The sequence below is a fragment of the Brachyistius frenatus genome, unplaced genomic scaffold (genome assembly GCF_029030835.1).
Source record: "Brachyistius frenatus isolate BFR_SWC_R1_liver_20210118 unplaced genomic scaffold, ASM2903083v1 Contig_282, whole genome shotgun sequence".
NCBI lineage: Eukaryota > Metazoa > Chordata > Actinopteri > Embiotocidae > Brachyistius > Brachyistius frenatus.
In genome coordinates, this window is record NW_027210881.1 from 250,033 (window position 1) to 273,578 (window position 23,546).

The following is a 23,546-nucleotide window of genomic DNA, read 5'->3' on the forward strand; positions in this document are numbered from 1 at the left end:
TCCGTGGCTCCAGCTCTCGTAACTGTTCTTTATCACAGAGATAATGCAACAGCTAAATTAAATCTTAACCTTTTTAAATACCGTATATGATCATAACAAGTAGTGTAGCAGTAGGAGAGTTAAAAATACAAATAGCAGAAACATTTTTTTTTTTTACGAGGAGTTTTGGATCATTTTAGATGTTTGCTGTTTGTTAAAGACCAAATTTCATGTTGATTCTTGTCCTTTTCTCTTCAGAAAGTTGGCCCTCAGCAGGTTAACGAGCTTGTTTTAACCCCCCCTACGTCTGGTTGCTGCTTGTCGTCTGTTACCGGAGGAACCGTGAGGAGGCGATGGAATAAATTAAAGTAGACCAGCGAGGGAGACTCCTGTTTTATGGATGAAGAGGCTGTGTGGGCGAGAGACGGCCGGCCTCGTTACAGAGAGAGAGGAGTGAGCTGTGGCCTTAGAAAGTTTTGCTGTGTGTGTGTGCGCGTCCTGTTTGTAATTTGTTTCATTGATCTCACACACACACTCATTAGAAGGGAAATCAATGAGAGAGGAGGACAGCGGGAACAATTACTGAGGTCCTGATGACTCAGGTTGTTGTTCAGGGACTTTCTCTTTCCCTTCCTTCTTAAAGCTGCACATCCACACATGTGTTTTCACCTCTTCATGCTCAGGGTGGATGACAGCTGATTACCACATAACAGTCAGGCAGCAGTAGGTAGTGCAGGTGCAGCCGACACAACTTCTGTTGCAGCCAAACTTAGAAGTGTCAGTCATGTTGAATCTACAGTACTGACTTCAAATCTATGAATTAACACATGGATTTATGTACGCTGTAAAAACTGGATCTAACAGAGTGAAAACATCTTATATTTAGTAAAACCGAGTTGTAAAATATGAGAAGAATTATCTTGTTTTAAAATGCATGTATGTGTTTCTATCTTTGAATTGATGTTGTATTATGTGGATGGATGGGTCTGTGGCCCAGTAGAGGTAAATACAGTGACTTTAGGTGCTAGACTAACAACATGTCCAGTGAGATGGAGGAAAAACATCAGGCCCAGGACTCGCTGCCGCCTTCCCAGCACACCACGGCGTAGAGAAACAATGCTGGCAACCACAGACTGGCAAAACATCTGCAGGAGTTTCTTACAGATGTTAGAGGATCCCAGCGACCTCAGAAAATAGATTTGGCTGAAGTTCTTAAATCGGTCCAGTCTGGATTCCAGAAGAAAATTATCCAAACTGACTGACCTTCATATCTTAAAGCAACGATGGACTGTTGCTTCCCTTTAGCTGAGGGCTTCCTGCCTGTATACCAACACCAATTCAGCAATATTCACAAATCCATACGTGTTATTTCAGAGTTTTGTTTTATAATGTGAGAAATGGTGTGTACAAACTTTTAGACTTGCTGCTGCGGATGAGTTTTAAACCAGCAGTTACAGACTCTTTTCTGGACTCTGTCATATGAACCCAGTTTTGGTCCCTCTGATGCATGAATACACCCAGTGGTACAGACTGATCTGACATCGTACACAGTCCTGAGCTCATGTTTAATCAGACACTGTAAGTGCAGGTGAGCGAGTGGAGCGGTCTCTGGGACGAACAGACATGTGAAAGGTAAAAACCAACATCTCATCCCAGCTCTGGGACTTCTTGCCATTTCTGTGACTGCAGAAAGCTGCTCATCCTCCACTGAAATCCTGTGCTGCCGCCAAGTGGTAGAAATGTCACATGATCCCACTGTTAATGCAAGTTTCAGCCCTTGAAATAATGTGCGGTTTACTTCAACAGTCATTTAAATGTGTTAAAAAAGAGAATAATATATCAGATACAGTTCTTTCATCAGATTATTGATCTGCTGAGTAATGATTTCTTCATTTCCTGTCGTTCTGTTGACAGGAAACACTGTAAAATAAAAAAAAAAACGATTGGTTTTCTGTTTTATTACAGAGTCCAAGCCTTTATTACTGGTGTGCAAACTGGAATCTAATCGTGACCCATTGGAAAATAACACAACAAGATGGCATAGAAGACAATTGAGGTCAGTGTTTCCATGTTTTTTTTCTCCTGTTTTTCTAATTCACAAACAACACCATCTAGATTGAAGGCATGTTAACTGAGAGTGGAACAATTTATGTCTTCTAAAAACCTGATAAAACAGTATAAAACCATGAGTAAGTTACAAATGTATACATGAACAGAGGAATTTAAAGTACTTCAAACAGGACAGATGCAATAAAACAAAAAATGAAGGAAAGAAAAAATATCATTCAAAATTATGTAGATAGGCATACAACATGTTTGCAAAAATACAAGAGTAAAATACTGACTGTGTCACAGGCACAATCAACCTTAAAAAGTCATACAGGAGTCCTCTGATGGTTTAATCTGACAGACATTCCTCTATGTATGCGGTTTATTTAGAAAATCAAATATGACGCGCCTCGTGTACCTCAGCTTGCAGTTGCTCTAGTTGGCCACTAGGTGTCAGTGTCTTACAGCTCAGGAAACACGCTGCGCAGAGGAAACACTGCAGCAACACCACGACCCAGTACCTTTCAAATTAAGATCCTCTTTCACGCTACTTAGGGTGTTTAATGGTACAATGCCACACTGGAAGGCTTTTATTTTTGAGGGGTTTAGTTTAACCGGAAGACAGATCAGGTGATTTTCAGCTGGAGCTTTACACACCTTTATGTGGCAGCGTTCAGAGGCTGGTCCACGCGTCACACGCCGTCAGTCGTGTGTGTTTGTGTGTTACTTGAAGGGAGCTGCTGCGCACTTGGAGACAAACAGCCAGATGCAGCGACGCGATGTGACACTCGGCCACGCGTAATTTGCGCATTTGGAGAGCGGTGTGCGCCGTGAACGCACCGCTTGTACGTGCGATGATTTGACATTTTCTGGACGCCTGGTGCAGTTGGAACGAGTCCAAGGATGCTGCGGCTTGTCTGGCTACCGGAGTGCCGCCGCGCAACGACGGGCTGCGCCCTCCACCTCTGCTGAACGGGAGAAGCGCGGATCAGGCTTCTGTCTTTGCGCGTTTTCCGACTTCTCGCTTCGACTGTCACCGGGGAACAAGCCACTATGGATCACTCCTGGGACATTTAAGCGTTACCTGCGGTGATCTCGCTCTCTGCTGGGACTCTGCGAGTGCATGCTGTTCCTCCTTCCCCGCCTGCAAGATGGGGAATAGTTTCTCCAATTTGGCTGCCTTCCAGTCCTTGCACATAGTCATGCTCGGCTTGGACTCTGCGGGCAAAACCACTGTGCTGTACCGGTTGAAATTCAACGAGTTCGTCAACACGGTGCCCACCATCGGCTTCAACACGGAGAAGATCCGGTTGGGCGGCGCGGGGGCCTCCAGGGGTATCAGCTGTCACTTCTGGGACGTCGGGGGCCAGGAGAAGCTGAGGCCCTTGTGGAAGCCGTACAGCCGCTGCACGGATGGCATCGTGTACGTGGTGGACTCCGTGGACGCCGAGAGGTTGGAGGAGGCCCGGACCGAGCTGCACAAGATCACCCGGTTCTCGGAGAACCAGGGGACCCCGCTGCTTGTCATCGCCAATAAGCAGGACCTGCCCCGGGCGCTAGATGTCGGGGAGATCGAGAGGCAGCTGGCACTGGCCGAACTGAGCCCGTCTACCCCGTACCACGTCCAGCCAGCCTGCGCCATCATAGGAGAGGGACTGGACGAGGGCATGGACAAGCTGTATGAGATGATAGTGAAGAGGAGGAAATCATTGAAGCAAAAGAAAAAGAGGCAGTGATGCCAGATTTGATCTGGACGATAGAGAAGACAAGTCCTTTCAATAGAAACATTACATTGGAGAGCCGGTTCAAGGGAGATTTTAGTGCTACACAGCAGATAAAAAACACCATAAATATCATTACTGATTACAACAGTGACAGTGCAAGTCTTCATATAAGATGGGAATATATTTATAGTCATGCCACCTGCGCTACAATACATCTCATCCCTAAAAACTCACCATGTTCCTGCAGGAATGTTACAGCTGAACGTAGTGACGATAAAAATGTTTATTTGCAGTAAACAACTCTTCATGAACGACTTAAACTCATAATAGTCTCAATAATGTCAGATTTGTGGAGGAATGTTGATGGTTTGTCTCGATAGATGACTGTTTCTTCACAAGCAGGAAGTGTCTCTGTAAACTCTGGCACTCTGTCAAGAAGTCCCTGATGGAGGAATATTAATAGGACTGTTTCATTCGGGCGTCTGCGTTAAAGCGGGGATGTTTTCTAAAGAGTAGGAGCTCCCTGTTGCTGCCGCCTTGTGCTGTGCACAGATGTGAGACTGTTGTAAATGCGATTTGGGATGCACTGACGCACAGACGGGTTTAGAGCTGCAAGGCGGTGTTACACCGAAGATGATTCCCCTGAGAAGACACACTGAACTCTTTTGTTATTTACAAGCCTCCCCTGCTGCGCTGAGGAGAAAATAAATAATGGAATTACAGGTTAAGACAAGTTAAAGTTTAAAAATGCATCTTTACAGAAACAAGCGTTGACCTCTCGTCCCTGATTTTGCACCAAGACATGTTCTCGGTGGTGCGTCTTCCTCAGAGGAACCACCTTTGATTGTTCCCCCTCTGGAGGCTTTCAGCTCTGTGAACAGCTGATTTCATCTATTTTGGGGTGGAAATGTTTAATTTAATCACATCCTCGTGTAATTAGTTTTTCCTACGAGCTTTTTCAGCCGGCCGTTTTTCGCCTCGCTGCAGCATCGCTGCCTTTCTTCCAACAACCAGTTACTAAATAAGTTGCCAGTGGACTCCGTGTTAGCTTTTATGAAGCGCCTGCTTCTGCCAATCAGAGCGTTCAAACCTGCAGCTGCACTGATTTGTCACCAAATACTTGGAGAGCGCATTAATGAAACAAAAGACGAGTTGTTAATCTTCTGGTTCTGTTATTTGATTATTTGATTACACTGATTACCTCTTTTTCATACACATTTCCCACATTAGCAGACTTTAGAATAACTTTAAGTAATCATAATCATAATCATCAACATCACAACAAAAAATGTACGAGCCAATCCAACTATCATCAGAGGTGTTTCCTTACAGAGAAACAACACGTCGTTGTCCACATACGGAGGGACTCTCAGGCAAAATCATCAGCAACCGTCTCAACTTGTTTTAATCCACCTTTGTAGTTTAGAAATCAGCTGTTTCTCAGAGTTATTGTAAAGTGTCATAGTTGCATCCCAAGACTGTTTGAACCTGCCAGCGATGACGTGGCGGATCGCTGAGAAGTCAAATGTCTTCCTGTCACGATGACGTAGTGAATTTAATCGACAGGCTGGAACCTGTTCAGCTGCTCTGAATATAATTTTGCTTTATTTGAACGACCTACACACCGAAACATTTTGTCAATCCGAGTCAGTCCCCAAATCTGACAGTCCAAACAACGTCTCACCCGCCTGACTGACAGCTCGCAGAACAGTTGGTGAAGAGTCACTGACGCCTGGCGGCCTGTTGAATGTCGTACGTGGACTGTTGTTTTGTGCCACGTTCACGTCGCAGCAGAAGAGATAGAAGGAAATATTGATGCTGCAGCTTGACGTCCACGAAATGATCCAAACAATAAACTGCAGCATGTTTGTACGTTTCAGCGACATTCATGAATGTTATCTAAAACCTTTGACGTGAGCGTGGCAGCCGCCTCCTCAGTGTTCAACATTGCATGACAGTCACAACTTCAGACAATGTGAGTTCTACAGAACAGTGTTACAGCCAAAATACAGCAAGACCAAACGATGTATTACAAGCCAAAATGAAAAAAAAAAAAGAGAAAAGAAAAGTATTTTTGGGATTAAACTCTTTGTAATTGAACGTGTGTGTCTGTGGCTCCTGTTTGGTTTCCAAAGGTTTAATCAGGGCGGGAAATCCCCAGCAGCTCCCTGCTCAAGTTCAAATGACAGGTTACAGTTTGTTTTGGAGGTTACAGTGAAAGAAGAGCAGCTCTGTGAGCTCTCCGAGCTAAACGCTAACTACATCACGCTCATGTGACAACGCTGGCGTGTTGACGTCAGCAGGTGTTTCTCATAAGCATGCTAACATTAGCATCGCATGCTTTGTTTGCCGGTTGCTGTTTTAAAATGTGATTTTAGGTCGTTGTTTTGTTTTTAAGACGTAGGTTCATGTTTTATTAGTCAAAATGCACAAATTCTGTGTTAATAACAATATCAATTAAAAGCACAACTAATTACCTCCTAATTTTATAAAAGTAAATCATACCTAAACAAATACACTGTCCAAACTCTACAATAACATTAATATACTGCGGTACTACTAAATATTCACTGTTCCAACAGTCCTAATGACCTATTTTGATCTTGATGTGACTGTTTTGTACAAACATAAAGTGTCACGTAGTTTAATCTCATATAGTTGTAACATCTGTCCATTCTAATATGAATTATTGATCAAAAATTCAATTATTTATGTAGGAAAGATAAAGATTGCTATAATTTACTCATTTTAGCAAATGCCTCAAAACGATATACGTTCATGTTGAAGTGACAGCGACCTCTAGTGGCTGTAGCTGCCATGACAGGAGCGAAGGGGGAAGAGGGCGGGGTGGATGGGTGGGTCATCAAAACGCTGGACTTTAACATCAGACATTTTTGTTTTACTTGAATTTGTGATATCTGATACGTCAACACGCTCTGCCCGTAAAACTAGCAAATAACAGCTGATTGAAACCTCCAGCCGTAGATCATCTTCATGATCATTTCCCACCTACAATCAAGTGTTCAGTGTGTTTCCTCAGTTTGAAATCGATTCTGTTGTCTGCTTTTCAAACTGCTGACAGAGCGCAGAGACTCCCACTTTATTTTTATTTATCTGTTTTGTTTCTTTACCTTCTTTTCTCTGTGTTTCTGTGGGTGGCTGCGAATAGGGATTTCATGTTTTTATCTGTTTTCTCTTGGATGATAATCCTTCACACTTCCCACCCTCGCAGTCCAAAATGGAGGACTGTCACATATCTGCTGCAGAAGCTTTGAACGCCAACGTGCTTAAAAATGCTGCTGAGTGTGCACGAGTCTGATTATTTCCTTTTTTTTAAAGCGAGTTGTCAGATTTTTGTTGATGGCAAAAATCTTTTGTTTGAATTATCCAGCTGAGTTACAGCAATTTTTCAAGATCTGCTCTTTGTGTTGCACAAAAATATGAATTTTATGGGGCTTTTCAAAATAGAAGCTACACAAAAATGGGCTCTTTGAAAGCTGCAGAACATTTGGAGACAATATGTTGAAATTTAAATCCTTTTGTGAAACCACAATCGATAAAAATAAAAAAAAGTTTTGTACGTACAGCACTTATTTAAAACAGATTTTCAGTTTAAAACCCAAAACTGTTTTATAAGAAAGTCTTAAAATGATGTGGCACAAACTGCTCTACCACCTGTGGCCACTTGCAGTCTATTAAAAACTCCAGCTGTATAGATTTATATGGAACCTTGCGGAGGTCAGAGTTGTTGAATCGGCTGCAGACAGAATCTGTTGCTGCATAAATTCAGTTTATTGTTTCATGTTGGAAAGGTGAGCTGCTGTTGAGTCAACAGGATTTACATCCAGTCTCTGAACATCTGGTGAAAAGCTGTTGAGACTATAAAGCCTGAGCTGATTGTGGACCTGATGTGCACCTCCGAGTGAGCGAGACGCAACTGTGAAGTCTCAACTGTGCTGCGTTCAACAGGAACAATCTCTGAACTTCTTGATGCGCTCTGATGTCTCCATTTTAAAATATAATCTGGACCTTCCTGAAGAGCTGTAAAACAGAATAGTTTAATTTTCTAGAGCGCAACACCGTCCTAAGAGGAATCAGGTTTGACCAGGTCGCCTGTAAAAGTGGAAGAATTTCCTCCATTCATCTTTCAGCACGTCATAATTCCTCTCATTATGTTCAGGGTGGATCCGTAGCACTCTGGAGATGAACTCTTCCTATTAAAATGTAAATTCCACCTATGTGCTGCTGTTCCAGCTGCTTCTGAATCACCCGTCGTTAACACGCTCTCAGCAAGCAGCGCGTTGGGGCTTTGCAGCGCTGCGAGCCGGTTCAGGCGGAGGCTAATCCGGCAGAGTGTCGACGTCACGGCCGAGGCCTCGACTGAAACATGGCTCATCATCATCTTAATTACAGGCCGGTAGTCTGGGAGGGAGGAAGAGGGAGAGACTCATCAGTGAGGCATTTAATGTCGAATTAGTACTCTGAGCTATGACTGAAGTATGACACTTTAATCTTCATTTGAAAATTTTAAGTAAGGACGCGTCCACATCTCTAAAAAGAAATTACACAGAATCTGAACGTCATTAAACAACAGTAACATTTGTTTACTGGTGGGAGGATGCAAAAAACAAATAGTTAAAATAATGTCATAAATACACACTTGAATTCAACAATTAAAATTATTATTATTAAATTGAGGTTTAAAGTACATGTTTGGCCTCAGAAAGTCCTCTCAGTAGCTGCTTTCGATCACATTCACTTTGATTTTATAGCTTATTTTGTGTGAAGCACTTTGTAACATTATTTAAGAAAAGTGCTGTATAAATAAAGATCATTTTTTATTATATGTATTATATGTAGTGACCTTTTATGTTGTAATATACGTATTTTAAGTAAATAAAGGTAATTTTTGAAATGAATGAAATGCACAGATAATAAACAAAGCTGAATAATCTTTTCTATCTAAAACGGCGTCGATCACATGAACGTGTGCAGAACGACGGCACGAATTCTTCTCTGATCTGAAACACGAGCTGCTGCAGGTCGAAACAAATCTGCTCAGATGTGTTTCTGTGTAGGTGGCAGCTGAGCTCTGATTCCCTCTGTGCTGCTGTCAAAGCCAATTATTTCATATGTAGAACACACACACACACACACACACACACACAGATTGCAGGATTCACAATCAGGATATTTAAATGCAGATGCATGCAAATCGGATTGTGACAGAGTGTGTGAAGAAGAACCATCAGTGTTGTTCAGAGAAATTTGCAGGTCACAGTAAAACAGCAGGTTGTTTTCTGGGTCAAATGTTTCACTGCGTCTCCATCTTTTTCTCTGCAGATTTCACGTCATCCATTTTATCTCCGGATACTCTGCTATCAGTACAACTCACCGAGGGAGAATCTGAGGAAAACCAGCGAACACTAAAACACACAAAGCAGCTCTGAAAGTGAGTTTTCAAAACGAAGTGCGACTAAAGTTGAGGCAGAAAAACAGAAGGTGAAGTTGTGGCAGAAGACGAGACGTGGCCTCAAATGTATAACTTTAATGGCAGCTGTTTGCCGCAGCGTGTCATTAACATGTTAAAATACACAGCTCACCTCTGTAATCCAGAGGGTGGGCCGCTCCGGGACTCTCCCAGAGGACGCTGGGAAAAACGCTGGATGGGAATAAACTGAAGCAGTCTGAAAACATCCTCCAGACTGCAGACAGAAGGTGTCGACGTCTCTGATGTCGCTCTCTCATTTCTGTCTGAAATTCATCTCTAATTAACACTCAGTTCATTACAACACTGTATTTATATGGAGAATGTTTTGGCCCCCAGAGCAGCTAAATACATGAACATTTCATCAAATGAAATACGTCCACAACTGACAAAAAACAAGAGAACGAATCTTAACACTCTGTTTTTGTGGTTTCTGATGTTTTAAGATCAGAAATAAAGACCAAAACCGCCACAGGTGTAAAAATATATATATATATATATACAACCTGGAACTTTTACATAGACATAAATATCACAGCATACTCCAGTTTAAAGTCATTTCCAGTGTGTGTTTCCCTCAGGTCAAATCACATCCCCTCCTGCTCTGACTTTTTAATTGCCGTGTCTGTAAATAAAAGTGGTAGTTTGGGACGTGCAGGCTGTACTTATGTCGGAGAAATTATCTCCCAACAGCCATCAAATGTGGCTGAAAGCTTGCCAGCGCTCTCTACCGGGTCACGGTTGGACACCTCGAGGCCAACGCACGCAGCCAACGCACGCGGCCAAACGCTCCTTTGTACTTTAGGTTCTGACCCGGCAGCAGGAAATGTGCCTCCAAAGGTCAGTGAGGGTTTAAAGAGATGAAGCAAACGATAGAGAGCCGATGAGCAGGAGGAATCAGATCTGCAACGGGACATAAAAGAGGAGGAGGAAGAGAGGGAAACATTTCCACAGGAGATTTGTTTATTGTCAGCTGATGACATTTGATAGTCGACTGGGCTCTGAATAACGTAATGAGACGGAAATGGAAAAACAGCCCCAACATGTTCTGCATGACGTGACAGGTCTGGGTTTGTGTTTATTTAAGTCTGGGAAACATCAGATTACACCGACGTCCTCTCGTGTACGTGAGCAGCTTGTTGATGCTGTACTTCACGTGCAGATGGACGGTGACGACCCAAAACACATCATACTTACGTAACGGCCTCCTCAGAGCTGATGGTAACAACAACATTTAAAGCAGCAGCAGCAATCAATACATGTGTATGATGTCTAATGTGTGAGACTTACCAGCCTTCAGATATACAGAGTGTTGGAGAGCAAAGGTTTTCTTCCTTTGTGGACGTACCTGCTGCTGTGAGCAGGTTGGAAACTTAATTTCAGTCTGTGTGCATGTGACCTGTCTGCTGCACTTTAAGCTGTAAATCTCAACACGCTGTGATTTGAGTAAATAGACAGATTCAGGAGGAATGTGTTCAACTCCAACTGTGTTTTGTAAAAATATTCACATGAACCCCCCCGGAGGTGTGGAGGTCGCAGCACCCAGAAAAACAATCTCCACTAACCCTGAAGTCATCATTTTTCAGAAGCATAGAGAAATAAAATACAAGCTGAGTCTTCAAGTGAGACATGTTTGGTTTGTCTTTCAGGGCTTTCCTTCTCCTCGGGAGTCCTACCTCGGGTAACGACTTCAAGAAACTTTATCTGGTGAGAAGAGGTGCAGCCGTGTACGTTAAACCTGGAGCCAAAGCTGAGTAAATAAACTGGGAGGAGATCAAACAGGCACCGGGATGGTTTAGCCAGGAGTTTCCCACGCTCACACATCTGACTGCTTTATCAGGTACCGTATCAGTAATAGCACAATGATACCAACACATTACCCAAACAACAGCCACACAAAGGGATGATTCAGGTAAAAAAAAAAAAAAAAAAAGATATAAAGGTCATTTTGCAAACAAGAAAAAGACAACTTGAAAGAAGCCCAGAAGCTGAGACCTTGTATTCATGTTTTTGTCTTGTCAAATAAATCAAAAGCAGGCAGAGCTTTTAACCCGGCAGGCCAGAACCACATTTCAACAAAGAGGAACACATATGGAAAAAACAAGAAAGAATAAATAAACATAGGTTCACGAAACAGTAGAAAAACAAGCTTTTAGACATTTTACGTGGTGATTATGCTTCTGCTTTTTACCTCTGCAGGTTTTTGTTCTTTACCTGTAGCTCCCTCTTGTGGCGGTTTGCTGGACAGCACACAGTATTGCCTCTGCTGAGAAATAATCACATTTATTTTTTTATTTTTTGCTGTGAGGTGACAGTGCTAACCACTGCACCACCGTGCCGCCCGCATGACGGTGTATTTAAAGACAGATCAGGTGGACAGGTCATGATCAAAGGGAGGATTAGACTATGAAGACACAAGAAGGGCTGTTAAAATCCACATTTCATACTTTTCTGTTCAAACTCAGCACCATCAAACTATAAATTATTAACTGTAAATCAACATAAATAAATGTTTTCTCTGCGTCCAAAGGTCAAACTCGACCCATTTTTAAAATGTACCGTCTCCAGTCAGTGTAGCTGAAAAAAATTAAAAAATAACAGCGTCTGAACTCTGAAAGTTTAGAGTTCACTGACCAGAGTTCAGCTTGAAGTTAAACAGCTCGTTGTATAACAGGCTGCAGACATGTGCACACTTTAATAGATGTATTTCCTATATTACATCTTTGGGTGTGTCAGACTAAGACTTTTTAGTTGATTAAAGTTCAGAGTAAAAATTTAACCGTTATTGTTGAAATAAACACTTTTGCATGCAACTTTTTACAAGATACTCAACTAGAATTACAGTTTATGTAACTCGTAATGTAAATGAAGTAATTCTGAGACTGTACTGTTTTATTATTGTCCAGATGTCTGTGTAATGTAGGCCATGTTTGTTGGAGTTCAACAGGCCACTTTGGGTTAGAGGTGAGCGTTTCTCCTCCTGCACAGGCAAATTACACGGATCAAGTCACAGTCAGGCAGCGGTGTGGGACAGGAAGTCCAGTAGGACTGTTTTTCAAATTAAAGCATTGCTTTTCAATTTGTAAGTTTTAAGAAAAAGTATCTTAGTTACTCAGAAAACTTAGATGGTGGCATTTACAGCTTGAAATCTTGTTAAAAAAAATAAATAATAATTAATTGTGGAAACTTAATTTATAAACTTGAATATTTGAACGATATATTAAAAGCGGTTGTAGTCATTGTATGCAAATGTTTACTTTAGTATAAGTCAAGAAGAATCAGAAGAATTTTTCATTTAACGTTTGAGATATGTCGCTTTTATGGTACCAAAACACGTGAAATACGAGACCAGCAACATCTTTTTTTTATGCTGTAAAGATATACAAATATTGAAACTAGATCTTTAAATTACACAAAGGAGTAAAAACAGGAGCTGCGACCGGATCTTTTATTCTGAAAATCTCAACTGGCGGAAGTGTGGTAGGTTAAGTTAGACTTCACTCTCGTGGTGAAAAATTCGTGTCTTACACTTGAAAGATGTCTGCAGGGAAAGAGGGAAACACTTTATGCTTCTTTATTAACGGGAAAAAGGTAAATTCAGCGTTGATGTCTTCAAATGAGCAGTTTGTCGTTGGTCCAGCCAGTTTTAGCTGTTAGTTGCAGGTTTATTTTTAGCCGACGTCCGTTTTCACTGTCCACTTTTTAAAGCTCCAGATGACTTGTTTTACTCTTATTACTCTTATCGTTACTTGGCAAAAGTTGCGTTTGGATTTGGAACAGAAGGTATTATCGATTTGGAAAACTAAAAGTGAGATAAATGAAACGAAAACTGATGGAAGTGGTGTCAGGTCATAAAAAGTTGGTGCTACAGGCAGGATCTGTGACGAAGTGGTCTGATTGTTTGACCAAGTTATCTGATTTATGTCAATACAATAAATTTATAAATTCTAAAAACCTTTCATGTATTTTTTACTTAAAGCTAAAAAAAAAATAAACCAAACTAAAAATGTGCACTATAACCTTATTAAATGAAATATATCCTGAACAGCCGTATTACATATATATATATATATATATATATATAAACACTATTTTAAGGCTGTAAACCTACTGAATCACAAATGTTTTTTTGTTTTTTGTTTTTTTTACTCGTAAGTCAATGAAAGCTGCTTTTATTCAGAGAAATATGTGCAAACGAAACTCTGGATATTGATCCCATTTTTCCACTGCTCCAGGGGTTGTTTTGCAGCTATTGAATATACAGTCCTGTAAATATTCCTGTAGAATTTCACATTGCAAACTTAACAGATGCTGTATGACAGGCTGCAATTTAAACAAATCCCTCATTTACTTTTTGTGTTTTCTATGTACTCCAACTGAGCTGGCAGTATTGAGTATTTTTTGTATTTATTTCAATTTAAAATCATTTAGAAAGTTGTTAGTGATTTTAATATTCTAAATATTGTCATAATTTGTTATTGGATTTATTTGTGAAATAGTTATTGCAAAATTAAATAATCCTTCAGATCGGATAGAGAGCGGAAGAAACGCTGGAACAAAATGTTGGCACACAATTCAACTCGGTGGATCCTGTAAATGTGGAAATGATTTGCAACTGTTAATGATGCACAGCTGTTGAAGGGCAACTTGAAGGGTAACAAAGCAACTTTATTCTGGGGTTAATTTGACCTCCTGTGTTATTGATGGTTTGCAACCCAGCTACATTGGAAACGTAGACCTGCACTGCCACCAGGGGGCGATCCAGATGTTGTGGCTTCACTTGTGGGGTTGCCATTTCTCTTCATCGGTTGGTTGGAAAGCAGAAAATGAACATTCATTTCCTCGCTAATGAGAGAAGCCTCTCGGTAGAAGAACATCAGCGTGAATAAAAAGTGATGCGACGCTGCTTTTTGTCCAAACAGGTAACAGAGAAGCATGCGGACCCTGAGACGATGCTGCTGTCCTTCCTCAGAGAGAAGCGTATCCTTCAGACCAGCGTCACCAGGAACATTTCATCAACTAAGCGCTTTATTTGAGGCTTGTCTCGTCCTTGACTGTTACTTCAGTGAGGCTCACGGGAACCAAGTACGGCTGCGGCGGCGGAGGCTGCGGGGCGTGCACCGTCATGGTGTCACGCTACCAACCTGCAACTAAAACCGTTGTGTATCCTTCGTGAGAACTTCACCTTACTGCACTGCAAGTCAGCAGTTTTATTTTCTCACGAGCTTAAAAAGTATTTGTCTTTTCAGGTATAGAAATACGGCTGCATTCAGTCTGCAGAACTCCCACCACGGTCCGTGTTCGTCACGCTGGGCTGCGACTTGAGCCGGAAAATCAATTATGTGTTGGCTGGTTAAAGCTTTTTATCAACCAAATTGGATTTTCAGACAAACAAGAGTCTCAGTGTTCTCTGGTCATCCGCCAGAGCGATTTGGGCCTCCGCTACTGAGTTTGTGTGGTGGCTGATGGGAATTTCTCCACCTGGCATCAAACCACCGTAACATCTGTTTGACCTCTCCACCTCCCCGTCGCAGAGGAGGAGATAATCGATCATCGGCCACAGAGCGGCAGTGGCAGTTGGAGCAGAACGACTAAAAGCATCACTACATCAGTAGAAGCATGAGTAGGTGGTGGTCTCATCAGGGAAAGCACATTCACATACACTTTCCCTCTAGTTTACCTTTACTGCACCTTCAGCCATCACGCGGCCAACGCCTGCCTCCTGCCGCTCTGTCAGCTCCACGGAGCCGCGGTCACCACGGTGGAGGGCGTCGGCAGCAGCAGGACCAGGATCCACCCGGTGCAGGTCAGTGCCGGTCACCGACGAGCACTGTTTACCGTGTAATTTGTGGCCGTCTGTGTCCCCAAATAAAACCTGCTTATCCCCGATGAGCTCTGCAGCTGCAGATACTGCTGTGCTTTCAGGAGCGGATAGCGAAGGCTCACGGCTCCCAGTGCGGCTTCTGCACTCCGGGGATGGTGATGGCCGTGTACGCTCTGCTGAGGAACAAACCGCAGCCCAGCATGGACGACATCACTCTGGCTCTGGCTGGTTCGTCTGTCTGTTGTTGTTTTCTTTATTCTACGGTGATGTTTAGTTTGCGTGTAACAGTGAGGAAATGAGTCCTGAAATCACTTCTGACTCTCAGGTGGTTTATTTGGTCTTTCCACACGAGTAGAATACAAATCATTTGAGGTTTTTCACCATAATCTGGTGATAAATTCATTATTATTATAATAATTGAGTCAAGACAAGAGCATATGTTTAGTTTCAGAATGAGATGAAATGTTGTGAGCACATGGTAATAATATCTCAACGGTTGTATCATCTCGCATTAAAATCTTAAGGAGGAGGTTCATACATCCATGTCCTCACTGTGTTGTTGTTTTTCAGGTAATCTGTGTCGCTGTACCGGATATCGACCCATCGTGGACGGCTGCAGGACTTTCTGTCAGGTACAAGTTTCATAATCAATCAGATCAGCTTCTTGTCAGGACTTCAGATCTGATAGCAAAGACAAAAACAAGGGCAGCAGAATCATCTGATGAGAAGAACATAAAGTCGTCGGCTGACATGTGTGACATCCATATACATTAACTTGGACAGGAAACCAACTGCTGCCAAACCACCGGAGTCGGTAACTGCTGCCTCAACAGAGTGGAAAATCCAGAACAACCCCAACATGTGAGTTTAACTTCTTCCTTTTCTTTAAGATGCAGCATGCAGGGAAAACAATATTTCTGACCCTCTTCAGGTTTTAAGTCTTTCTTTCCTACTTCTTCTCTCCTTATTTGTTCAGCGTTTCTCTCACCCATTTTATTTTGTCATTTGATATCCAACCTCTCATATGCTTTTCTACATCACTCCTGCAGTCCTGCCTCAATAAATCAGATTCAGTGCTGTTTTTATTCTCCAATGTCTGCAGGAAAAGCCACAGCTGTTTGACAAAGAGGAGTTTCTGCCGTTGGATCCAACACAGGAGCTGATCTTCCCTCCAGAACTGATTGTAAGTCATCAGATGCTTGTTGCAAGCAGCTCTTTATATAAACCCACGACAGGTTTTTTACCAAAATGACTTTTCTGGCCCGTTTTTCCACAGCTGATGGCCGAGACGACCGACCCACAAACACTCACCTTCCACGGGGAGAGGACGACGTGGGTGTCCCCCGCCTCGCTGGAGGAGCTGGTCCAGCTCAAGACCAGACGACCTGAGGCCCCGCTGGTCATGGGCAACACCAACATAGGTCAGCGAGAGAGAGGACGGAAGCTGTGAGGAGGCAGGAAGGTTTTTGGAAGATGCCTGCAGTTGTTTTAATTCCATCAGTTATGGAAAAATCTGTTTTTCAAAGAGTGTTGTTAAAAAAATGAGAGCAAACAGAAGAGAGGAAGCAGCAGGAAGTTCCTGTGGTGTTGAAATGCTCCCGTTTTTATGAGCTGTGTGTGTTTTTATGAGATAACTAACTCTGCTTTGTGTTGAAGGTCCAGACATAAAGTTCAAAGGCGTTGTTCATCCACTGATAATCTCTCCAACCAGAGTGACGGAGCTGTTCGAGGTCTCTCAGACTCCACAGGGTGGGTGACCTCCACCTTCTGCACAGCAGCACTAATCTTCCTGCCAAGTTGAAAGAACAGCTGAGATTTCCTCCCTTTCCGGTTTAGTCATTCCCAACCAGACATTTTTAAATGTCCCTGCAACCTTGTCGTCTGACGTACTTGGTCTCTGCAGGTGTTTGGGTGGGAGCGGGCTGCAGTCTCTCTGAGGTTCGCTCTCTTTTGGAGAAGCTGCTTCTTCAGTTCCTGGAGGAGAAGACTGAATTGTTCAGAGCTCTGAGTCTGCAGCTGGGGAACCTGGGAAGCCAGCAGATCCGTAATGTGGCTGTAAGGATTACTGATGTAGATTCAGTCTGTTTTTTCTGGCTCTTCCTCTGAGAGTAAATGTCTTTTTCACATCTTTTATTTCCACAGATTCACATCCTGTTTCTGCTTCTTAGATTAACTGAAAAACATGCTTCAGTACAAACCAACACTGATGTGATTACATCTATTTTAATAACATTTATTTTTCAAATTGTGCAAGAATCTAAAATGGAAGTACAATATGCTAATTTTGGACAGGTGAAATAAAACAAATACACAAAAGCGACAAGAGGAAACACGTAGTGTCCCCGAAGGGTCAGTGAGGGCTCTTACATATGTATTATGTATGTATTTTTGCATTTTTAGTCTCTTGGAGGAAACATTGCAAGCGCGTACCCCAACTCAGACCTGAACCCTGTTTTAGCTGCCGGGAACTGCAGAGTCAGCATCCTTTCCGGCGGTGAGTCGTCTTCACTTTGATTCACACTGATTATTTTTAGAGGCTGAATTGCAAAAGAGAAGAGAAAAATGGATTTTTGGTTGTGTCTGAATCGACCAGGAGGAAGACGAGAGGTTCCCCTGAATCAGGACTTCTTCGTGGGCTTTGGAAAAACCATCCTGAAGCCGGAAGATATTGTCGTCTCTGTTTTCATCCCATTTTCTAGAAAGGTACACAAGTTCTGTCTGACAAAATCTGTTTACATCTTCTGTAAAGTCCTCACAATTAATGAAAATCAGAGTCCTTCAATTTCCAGATGATTACTGGTGCAGTACCTCGTCTGTCCTGCAGGGGGAGTTTGTTGGCGCTTTCCGTCAGGCGCCCAGGAAGGAGACCTCCTTCCCCACCGTGACGACGGGGATGAGGGTGTTTTTCTCCGAGGGATCCAGGCTGGTTCAGGACGTCAGTCTTTACTACGGAGGAGTCGGTCCGACCACCGTCAGCGCCCCTAAAACCTGCGCCGCCATCATCGGCCGGTCAGAGGGATTTCCTTACTGCCTCCCTCACTTTCTTACTTTTTTCTTTGCTTTTTTGTGTCTCATACAGCTGAAAGATAAAATGACAGCAGAAATAACCCACACCTCGGTTCCCCCCTGTGTTTCCTTCAGGCCGTGGAATGACGAGACCCTCAGCCGGGCCTACGACATCCTTCTGAACGAGCTGGTCCTCCCTCCTTCGGCTCCCGGGGGAAAGGTTGAGTTTCGTCGCTCCCTGACTCTCAGCCTCCTCTTCAAATTCAACCTGGAGGTCCTGCAGAAGCTCAGAGAGATGGTAAAGCAGGCGGCGGATTTGAACACATAACGTGGCGGATCCTGCAGGATGTTCAGACCTGAATCGTTATTTTTACAGAACGTGATCACGGACGAGCTGCCCGAGAAGGTGCTGCCGTTGCCCCGGGAGATCCAGCCCGGCCTGCAGGAGTTCCAGGTAAACATCTGACCCTGGAAACATCTGAAAACAAGCTGCTGTTTTCTTCTCACCGCTTCCTCCTCTTCCTCAGCCTGTGTCAAAGACCCAGAGCGACCAGGACCCAGTGGGGCGTCCCATCATGCATCGCTCTGCCATCAGCCAGGCCACGGGCGAGGCCGTGTACTGCGACGACATCCCCAGAACAGACGACGAGCTCTTCCTGGTTCTGGTCACCAGCTCTCGAGCACACGCTAAGATCACGTGAGAAGAGGAGCTTCCTGTTCTGCATGCAGCGCCCTCTGACCCGCCTCTGGTGTTTGAAACGTCTCTTTTGTCCGACAGAAGCCTGGATGCGCGTGAAGCCCTGCAGCTTCCCGGTGTTGTCGATGTCATCACAGCCAAAGACGTTCCCGGGAAGAAAGTCCGCTCCTTTTTTGGTTATGATGAGGAGCTGCTTGCGGAGTCTCAGGTACAGGATTTTGAAGCTCTACTGCCAACAGCGGAAGTCTGATTAAATTATAACAATTAACATTGTTTGGTTTTCACAATGAAAAATGGGTCGTCAGAGTCACCTGAACGCTGCCTCAGTGGAAATCTGACCTTCAGTATAAAAGAGTTAACGTGATCAATGCTCTCGGGACCAGTGTCCTCAGTCAGTTCGTGTGCCCTGCCGCTTGTCTGCAGGTGTCGTGCATCGGTCAGATGTTGTGTGCGGTGGTCGCCGACACGAGGGCGCACGCCAAACGAGGAGCAGCAGCCGTGAAGATCAGCTACGAAGACCTGCCAGAGCCCGTTTTCACCATCGAGGTCTGTCACTTTTTGAACTCGAGCAGGTGTTCGGCCACCGCAGCTCTTCACGCCGTTTCTGCTCTCTCACTGACAGGAAGCCGTCGCAAAGTCGTCCTTCTTTAAGCCTCTGAGATCGATCGAGAGAGGAAACGTGACCGAAGCTTTTAGAAACGTGGATCAGATTTACGAAGGTCTTTTAATCCGTAAATAAGCAGTTATCAGACTCGCTCTGTATCGATCCTTTCACAGTGTTCTTACTTTATTTTTGTAATTGTTTTCCTCAGGAGAGGTTCGAATGGGCGGCCAGGAGCATTTCTACATGGAGACTCAGAGCATGCTGGTTGTTCCCGTCGGCGAGGAGACCGAGTTCAACGTTTACATCTCCACCCAGTGGCCCACTTTAACTCAGGTACTCAGACACGTTGTCTTTCTTTGATTAAAGGATGTCTGGTGCTACGACTCACATGTTGTTGAGTATCGACAACTGACTGGTCGTGTGGGACTGAAACTGTTGATCAGCATCTGAACTACAGTTTTATACTAAAGATTGTGGCATTTTATTTGTCAGTTTGGACGCCGAGAGGTTTTCTATCAGTTAATAAATCAGTTCTGTGACTGTAATTGGAGACGACTGAGCGCATGTTGCTGGTTGTTTGTAGGATGCGGTTGCGGAGACGTTGAACATCCCGTCCAACAGGGTCACCTGTCACGTCAAGAGGCTCGGCGGAGCTTTCGGAGGGAAGGTCTCGAAAACCTCCATCTTGGCTTGTATCACCTCTGTGGCTGCGTGGAAGTAAGTCTCAAAAACACCAAACAGGACCTGAAACTGTAAGAATAAAAGCTTGAAGTGTTGTTCTTTTCTTTCTTATAATTGCTTTAAGGACCAATCATGCCGTCCGCTGTGTCCTGGAAAGAGGGGAGGACATGTTGATCACAGGAGGCCGACATCCTGTCCTGGGAAAATACAAGGTGCAACAACAGACTCCCAAAATTCATCTTTAAATCCAGGTTTCTGTTTTGGTGCAGTAGAAAGACAAAACACATCAGATTCATGTCTTCTCCTCTGGACACATGCTTCAAGGTCCAAACTGATCCGACGCAGAGAATTTGTGGCTGTTTTCATGAAAGACGTGAAGAGATCCTAATAGTTGTCTGTTTCAGGTGGGTTTCATGAATGATGGGAGGATCCGGGCCGCAGACCTTCAGTACTACACCAACGCTGGCAGCACAGTGGATGAGTCCGTCCTGGTAGGTGAAGGAGATCCTGGCGCCGCTCGGACTAATGTTTGTTTCCTGACGTGTGTGAATCGTATCGACGTTCTCCTCGTTGCAGGTCGTTGAGAAGATCATGCTTCACATGGACAACGCCTACAACATCCCCAACCTGCGAGGCCACGCTGCCGCCTGCAGGACCAACCTGCCCTCCAACACCGCCTTCAGGGGCTTCGGCGTGCCCCAGAGCATCATGGTCGTGGAGAACATGGTGGAGGACGTGGCCATGGTGCTGGGACGCCCCGCGGACCAGGTCCGTCCTCATCCGGTCATGTCATGTGCTCAGATGTGGTATATTGGTGTTGTCTCATTTTGAACATTTTAAATTCTCCCATCAGATTCGGGAGATCAACATGTACAAGGGGCCGTCAGCCACCCACTACAAGTTTGAGTTCAGCCCCGAGAACCTGCTGCGCTGCTGGGAGGAGTGCAAGTTCAAGTGTGAGTACAGCAGCCGCCGCAGAGCCGTCGAGCAATTCAACCTGCAGAGCCGCTGGAAGAAGAGGGGTATGTCCATCGTCCCCATCAAGTACGGCATCGCCTTCGCAGAGAGCTTCTTGAATCAGGTCTGTGGGATTCTGTTTCTGATGCAGCTGCAGGCTCGATGTGTTTCAGTCCGCTTCACTTTGTTTGTTTGTTTGTTTGTTTGTTTGTTTGTTTTTAAAAGGCTGCAGCTCTGGTCCACATCTACAAAGACGGTTCTGTTCTGGTCTCTCACGGCGGGACGGAGATGGGTCAGGGCATCCACACCAAGATGCAGCAGGTGACGGAGCGACGAGTCCCACCCGCCTGTTGTTCCACCCACTGAGCCGCAACATTCACAGACAGATAGGGACTTTCATGAATTCATGTTTTGCCAAATTAAGTTCAGGGTTTGTTTCCTGCTTGTTGTTAGGTTGCGAGTCGGGAGCTTCACATCGCGCCCTCCAAGATCTACATCAGTGAAACCAGCACCAGCAGCGTTCCCAACACCTGCCCGTCTGCCGCTTCCTTCGGCACCGATGCCAACGGCATGGCGGTCAAGGTCAAAGTTCACCTCCTGCATTCATAATTAGTTCCTGTCAAGCTGTTACCTCTCTAATAACTAATGAGTATCATCTTTCTGTCAATCAGAACGCCTGTGAGACTCTGTACCAGCGCCTGGAGCCTATCAGGAAGAAGAACCCCAAAGGATCATGGGAGAGTTGGGTACGATTTGTGTTTGCTGTGACAAAATGGAGCACTTTTACTATTTTACTATTCATGTTTCTTTATTTTGATCGCAGACCACAGCCGCATATTTCGAGAAGATCAGTTTGTCAGCGACTGGCTTCTACAGGTACGACAGAAACCTACTTTGTGTGAATCGTTAATGAATTAAAGAGTATTAACCGTCGTCCTGCGTGTCCTCAGAGGTCCAGACCTTTACATGGACTGGGACAAGATGGAGGGTCAGCCTTACGCCTACTTCACATACGGAGCGTGTTGCTGCGAGGTGGAGCTGGACTGCCTCACCGGAGACTACAGGGTGCGACTCTGAACATCAGCCGGACTGGTTACTATGGTTACGGAGCTTTTCAGACCGTGATGGTTTCTCTGCCTCTTGCAGACGGTGAGGACGGACATCGTGGTCGACATCGGCAGAAGCGTGAACCCGTCTGTGGACATCGGCCAGGTGAGAACAGCAAAACTGAAACTGTTGATGGACTGTAATCTTCAACAGACTGTCGCGTTTACATCCTGAAAACTGTCTTTAACTCGTATAAAATTACATCAAACCTTTCAGGGAAATCAGGATCCGTTTCTGCATTTTTGTGCACAGCAATAATCAACAGTTTCTGTATTTGTTTCTGTATTTTCCTTCCTCTCAGATTGAAGGAGCCTTCATGCAGGGTTTGGGTCTCTTCACTATGGAGGAGCTGAAGTTTTCCCCCTCTGGGCTCCTGTACACTCGCGGCCCGTCTCAGTACAAGATCCCGGCGGTGTGCGACGTGCCGCTTCGATTCAACATCTATCTGCTGCCCGACACACACAACCCTCACGCCATCTACTCCTCCAAGGTCAGAAGTCAGCATCATCAATTTCTGTCTTCTTACTGACTACTTGAAAACTCTCAGTCCAAACCATCCGTAGTCAAATACATAAGTAATTGTTCCCGATGGTGGTGTGGCTGCGCAGGGCATCGGAGAACCCGTCCTCTTCTTGGGCAGCTCGGCGTTCTTCGCCATCAAAGACGCCGTGTCGGCCGCTCGCTCAGACTCGGGCCTACTCGGCCCGTTTTCTCTGGACAGCCCTGCGACACCAGAAAGGGCCTGTCTGGCCTGCAACTCCCCGTTCACTCAGAAGGTAACGAGTCGCCTCACGTTCACGTAGCCGTCATCAGTTTGTCTGTTTTCAGTGTTTCTTAAAAATGTTTTCCTTTTGTCAGAAATCTTCTTAAAACACTTTCCAGACACTCAAGAAAACTGACACTTTAAAAAAAAACAACTTTAAAAGAATAATAAAAGAACGATTTTTCCAGCTTCTTCTCTGTAGCTGATTTTAAAAAAGGCCCAATATGTATGTCTGACCCCGTTACATACAGAAGAAGCTGCCTCACAAAACACCATGAATTTATCATGTTTTCTAATTGATCTACAAATGTTCTTTTTATGGTTTTTGAGAGTAAACCAGACTCACTCAGTCAAGAGTTTGAGAATTCTGTCCTAATTATTTCAAAGTTAACGAACTGCAGCATAAAAAGTGTCAATCGCAAAGAAATTACTTTCAAATGTTTATTAATGATTTCCGTTTGATTGTATTTCCAGATTCCAGCCAACAAACCAGGATCTTTCAAACCTTGGGCCTTAAACATCTGAAACTGAATGAGACTAAAACATGAACTAATAGTTACTTGTTTGGTCAACAAACACGTCAGACTTTTGGCTGCGATCATACCACTCGTTTCTTAACCATGTATAATGTGAAATTAATGATTAATAATGGTGATTTGACTGATTT

General features: G+C 44.0%; 2 protein-coding genes across 2 annotated transcripts; both read left to right on the plus strand.

Annotated features, from left to right (window-relative positions):
- The first annotated feature begins 3,090 nt into the window (after positions 1-3,090).
- LOC138634905 (ADP-ribosylation factor-like protein 4C) lies at positions 3,091-5,852 on the plus strand. The gene has a single exon (XM_069722109.1). It carries the CDS (start codon positions 3,180-3,182, stop codon positions 3,762-3,764), a length of 585 nt encoding a protein of 194 aa, XP_069578210.1. The 5' UTR covers positions 3,091-3,179; the 3' UTR covers positions 3,765-5,852.
- Positions 5,853-12,730: 6,878 nt separating this feature from the next.
- aox6 (aldehyde oxidase 6) lies at positions 12,731-23,440 on the plus strand. Its single transcript, XM_069722105.1, has 35 exons — positions 12,731-12,831; positions 14,163-14,220; positions 14,307-14,403; positions 14,938-15,046; positions 15,166-15,292; positions 15,635-15,696; positions 15,848-15,925; positions 16,167-16,247; positions 16,341-16,485; positions 16,721-16,813; positions 16,968-17,119; positions 17,465-17,558; positions 17,658-17,767; positions 17,889-18,073; positions 18,206-18,368; positions 18,447-18,524; positions 18,598-18,767; positions 18,849-18,975; positions 19,191-19,313; positions 19,390-19,486; positions 19,580-19,704; positions 19,955-20,088; positions 20,177-20,264; positions 20,457-20,543; positions 20,629-20,820; positions 20,906-21,133; positions 21,235-21,330; positions 21,463-21,591; positions 21,681-21,755; positions 21,833-21,885; positions 21,960-22,074; positions 22,156-22,221; positions 22,418-22,606; positions 22,725-22,892; positions 23,354-23,440. The coding sequence occupies exons 1-35, from the start codon at positions 12,778-12,780 to the stop codon at positions 23,402-23,404; spliced, it is 3,999 nt and encodes a 1,332-aa protein (XP_069578206.1). The 5' UTR covers positions 12,731-12,777; the 3' UTR covers positions 23,405-23,440.
- The last annotated feature ends 106 nt before the right edge of the window (positions 23,441-23,546 follow it).

Bases quoted from the DNA above. Each gene is read 5' to 3' on its own strand.
- aox6 (XM_069722105.1), top strand. From the start codon at position 12,778: ATGTCTGCAGGGAAAGAGGGAAACACTTTATGCTTCTTTATTAACGGG. The intron at 16,486-16,720 runs GTCAGCGAGAGA...TTTGTGTTGAAG, and splicing joins CATGGGCAACACCAACATAG to GTCCAGACATAAAGTTCAAA. The intron at 22,075-22,155 runs GTGCGACTCTGA...TGCCTCTTGCAG, and splicing joins GCCTCACCGGAGACTACAGG to ACGGTGAGGACGGACATCGT.
- LOC138634905 (XM_069722109.1), top strand. From the start codon at position 3,180: ATGGGGAATAGTTTCTCCAATTTGGCTGCCTTCCAGTCCTTGCACATA.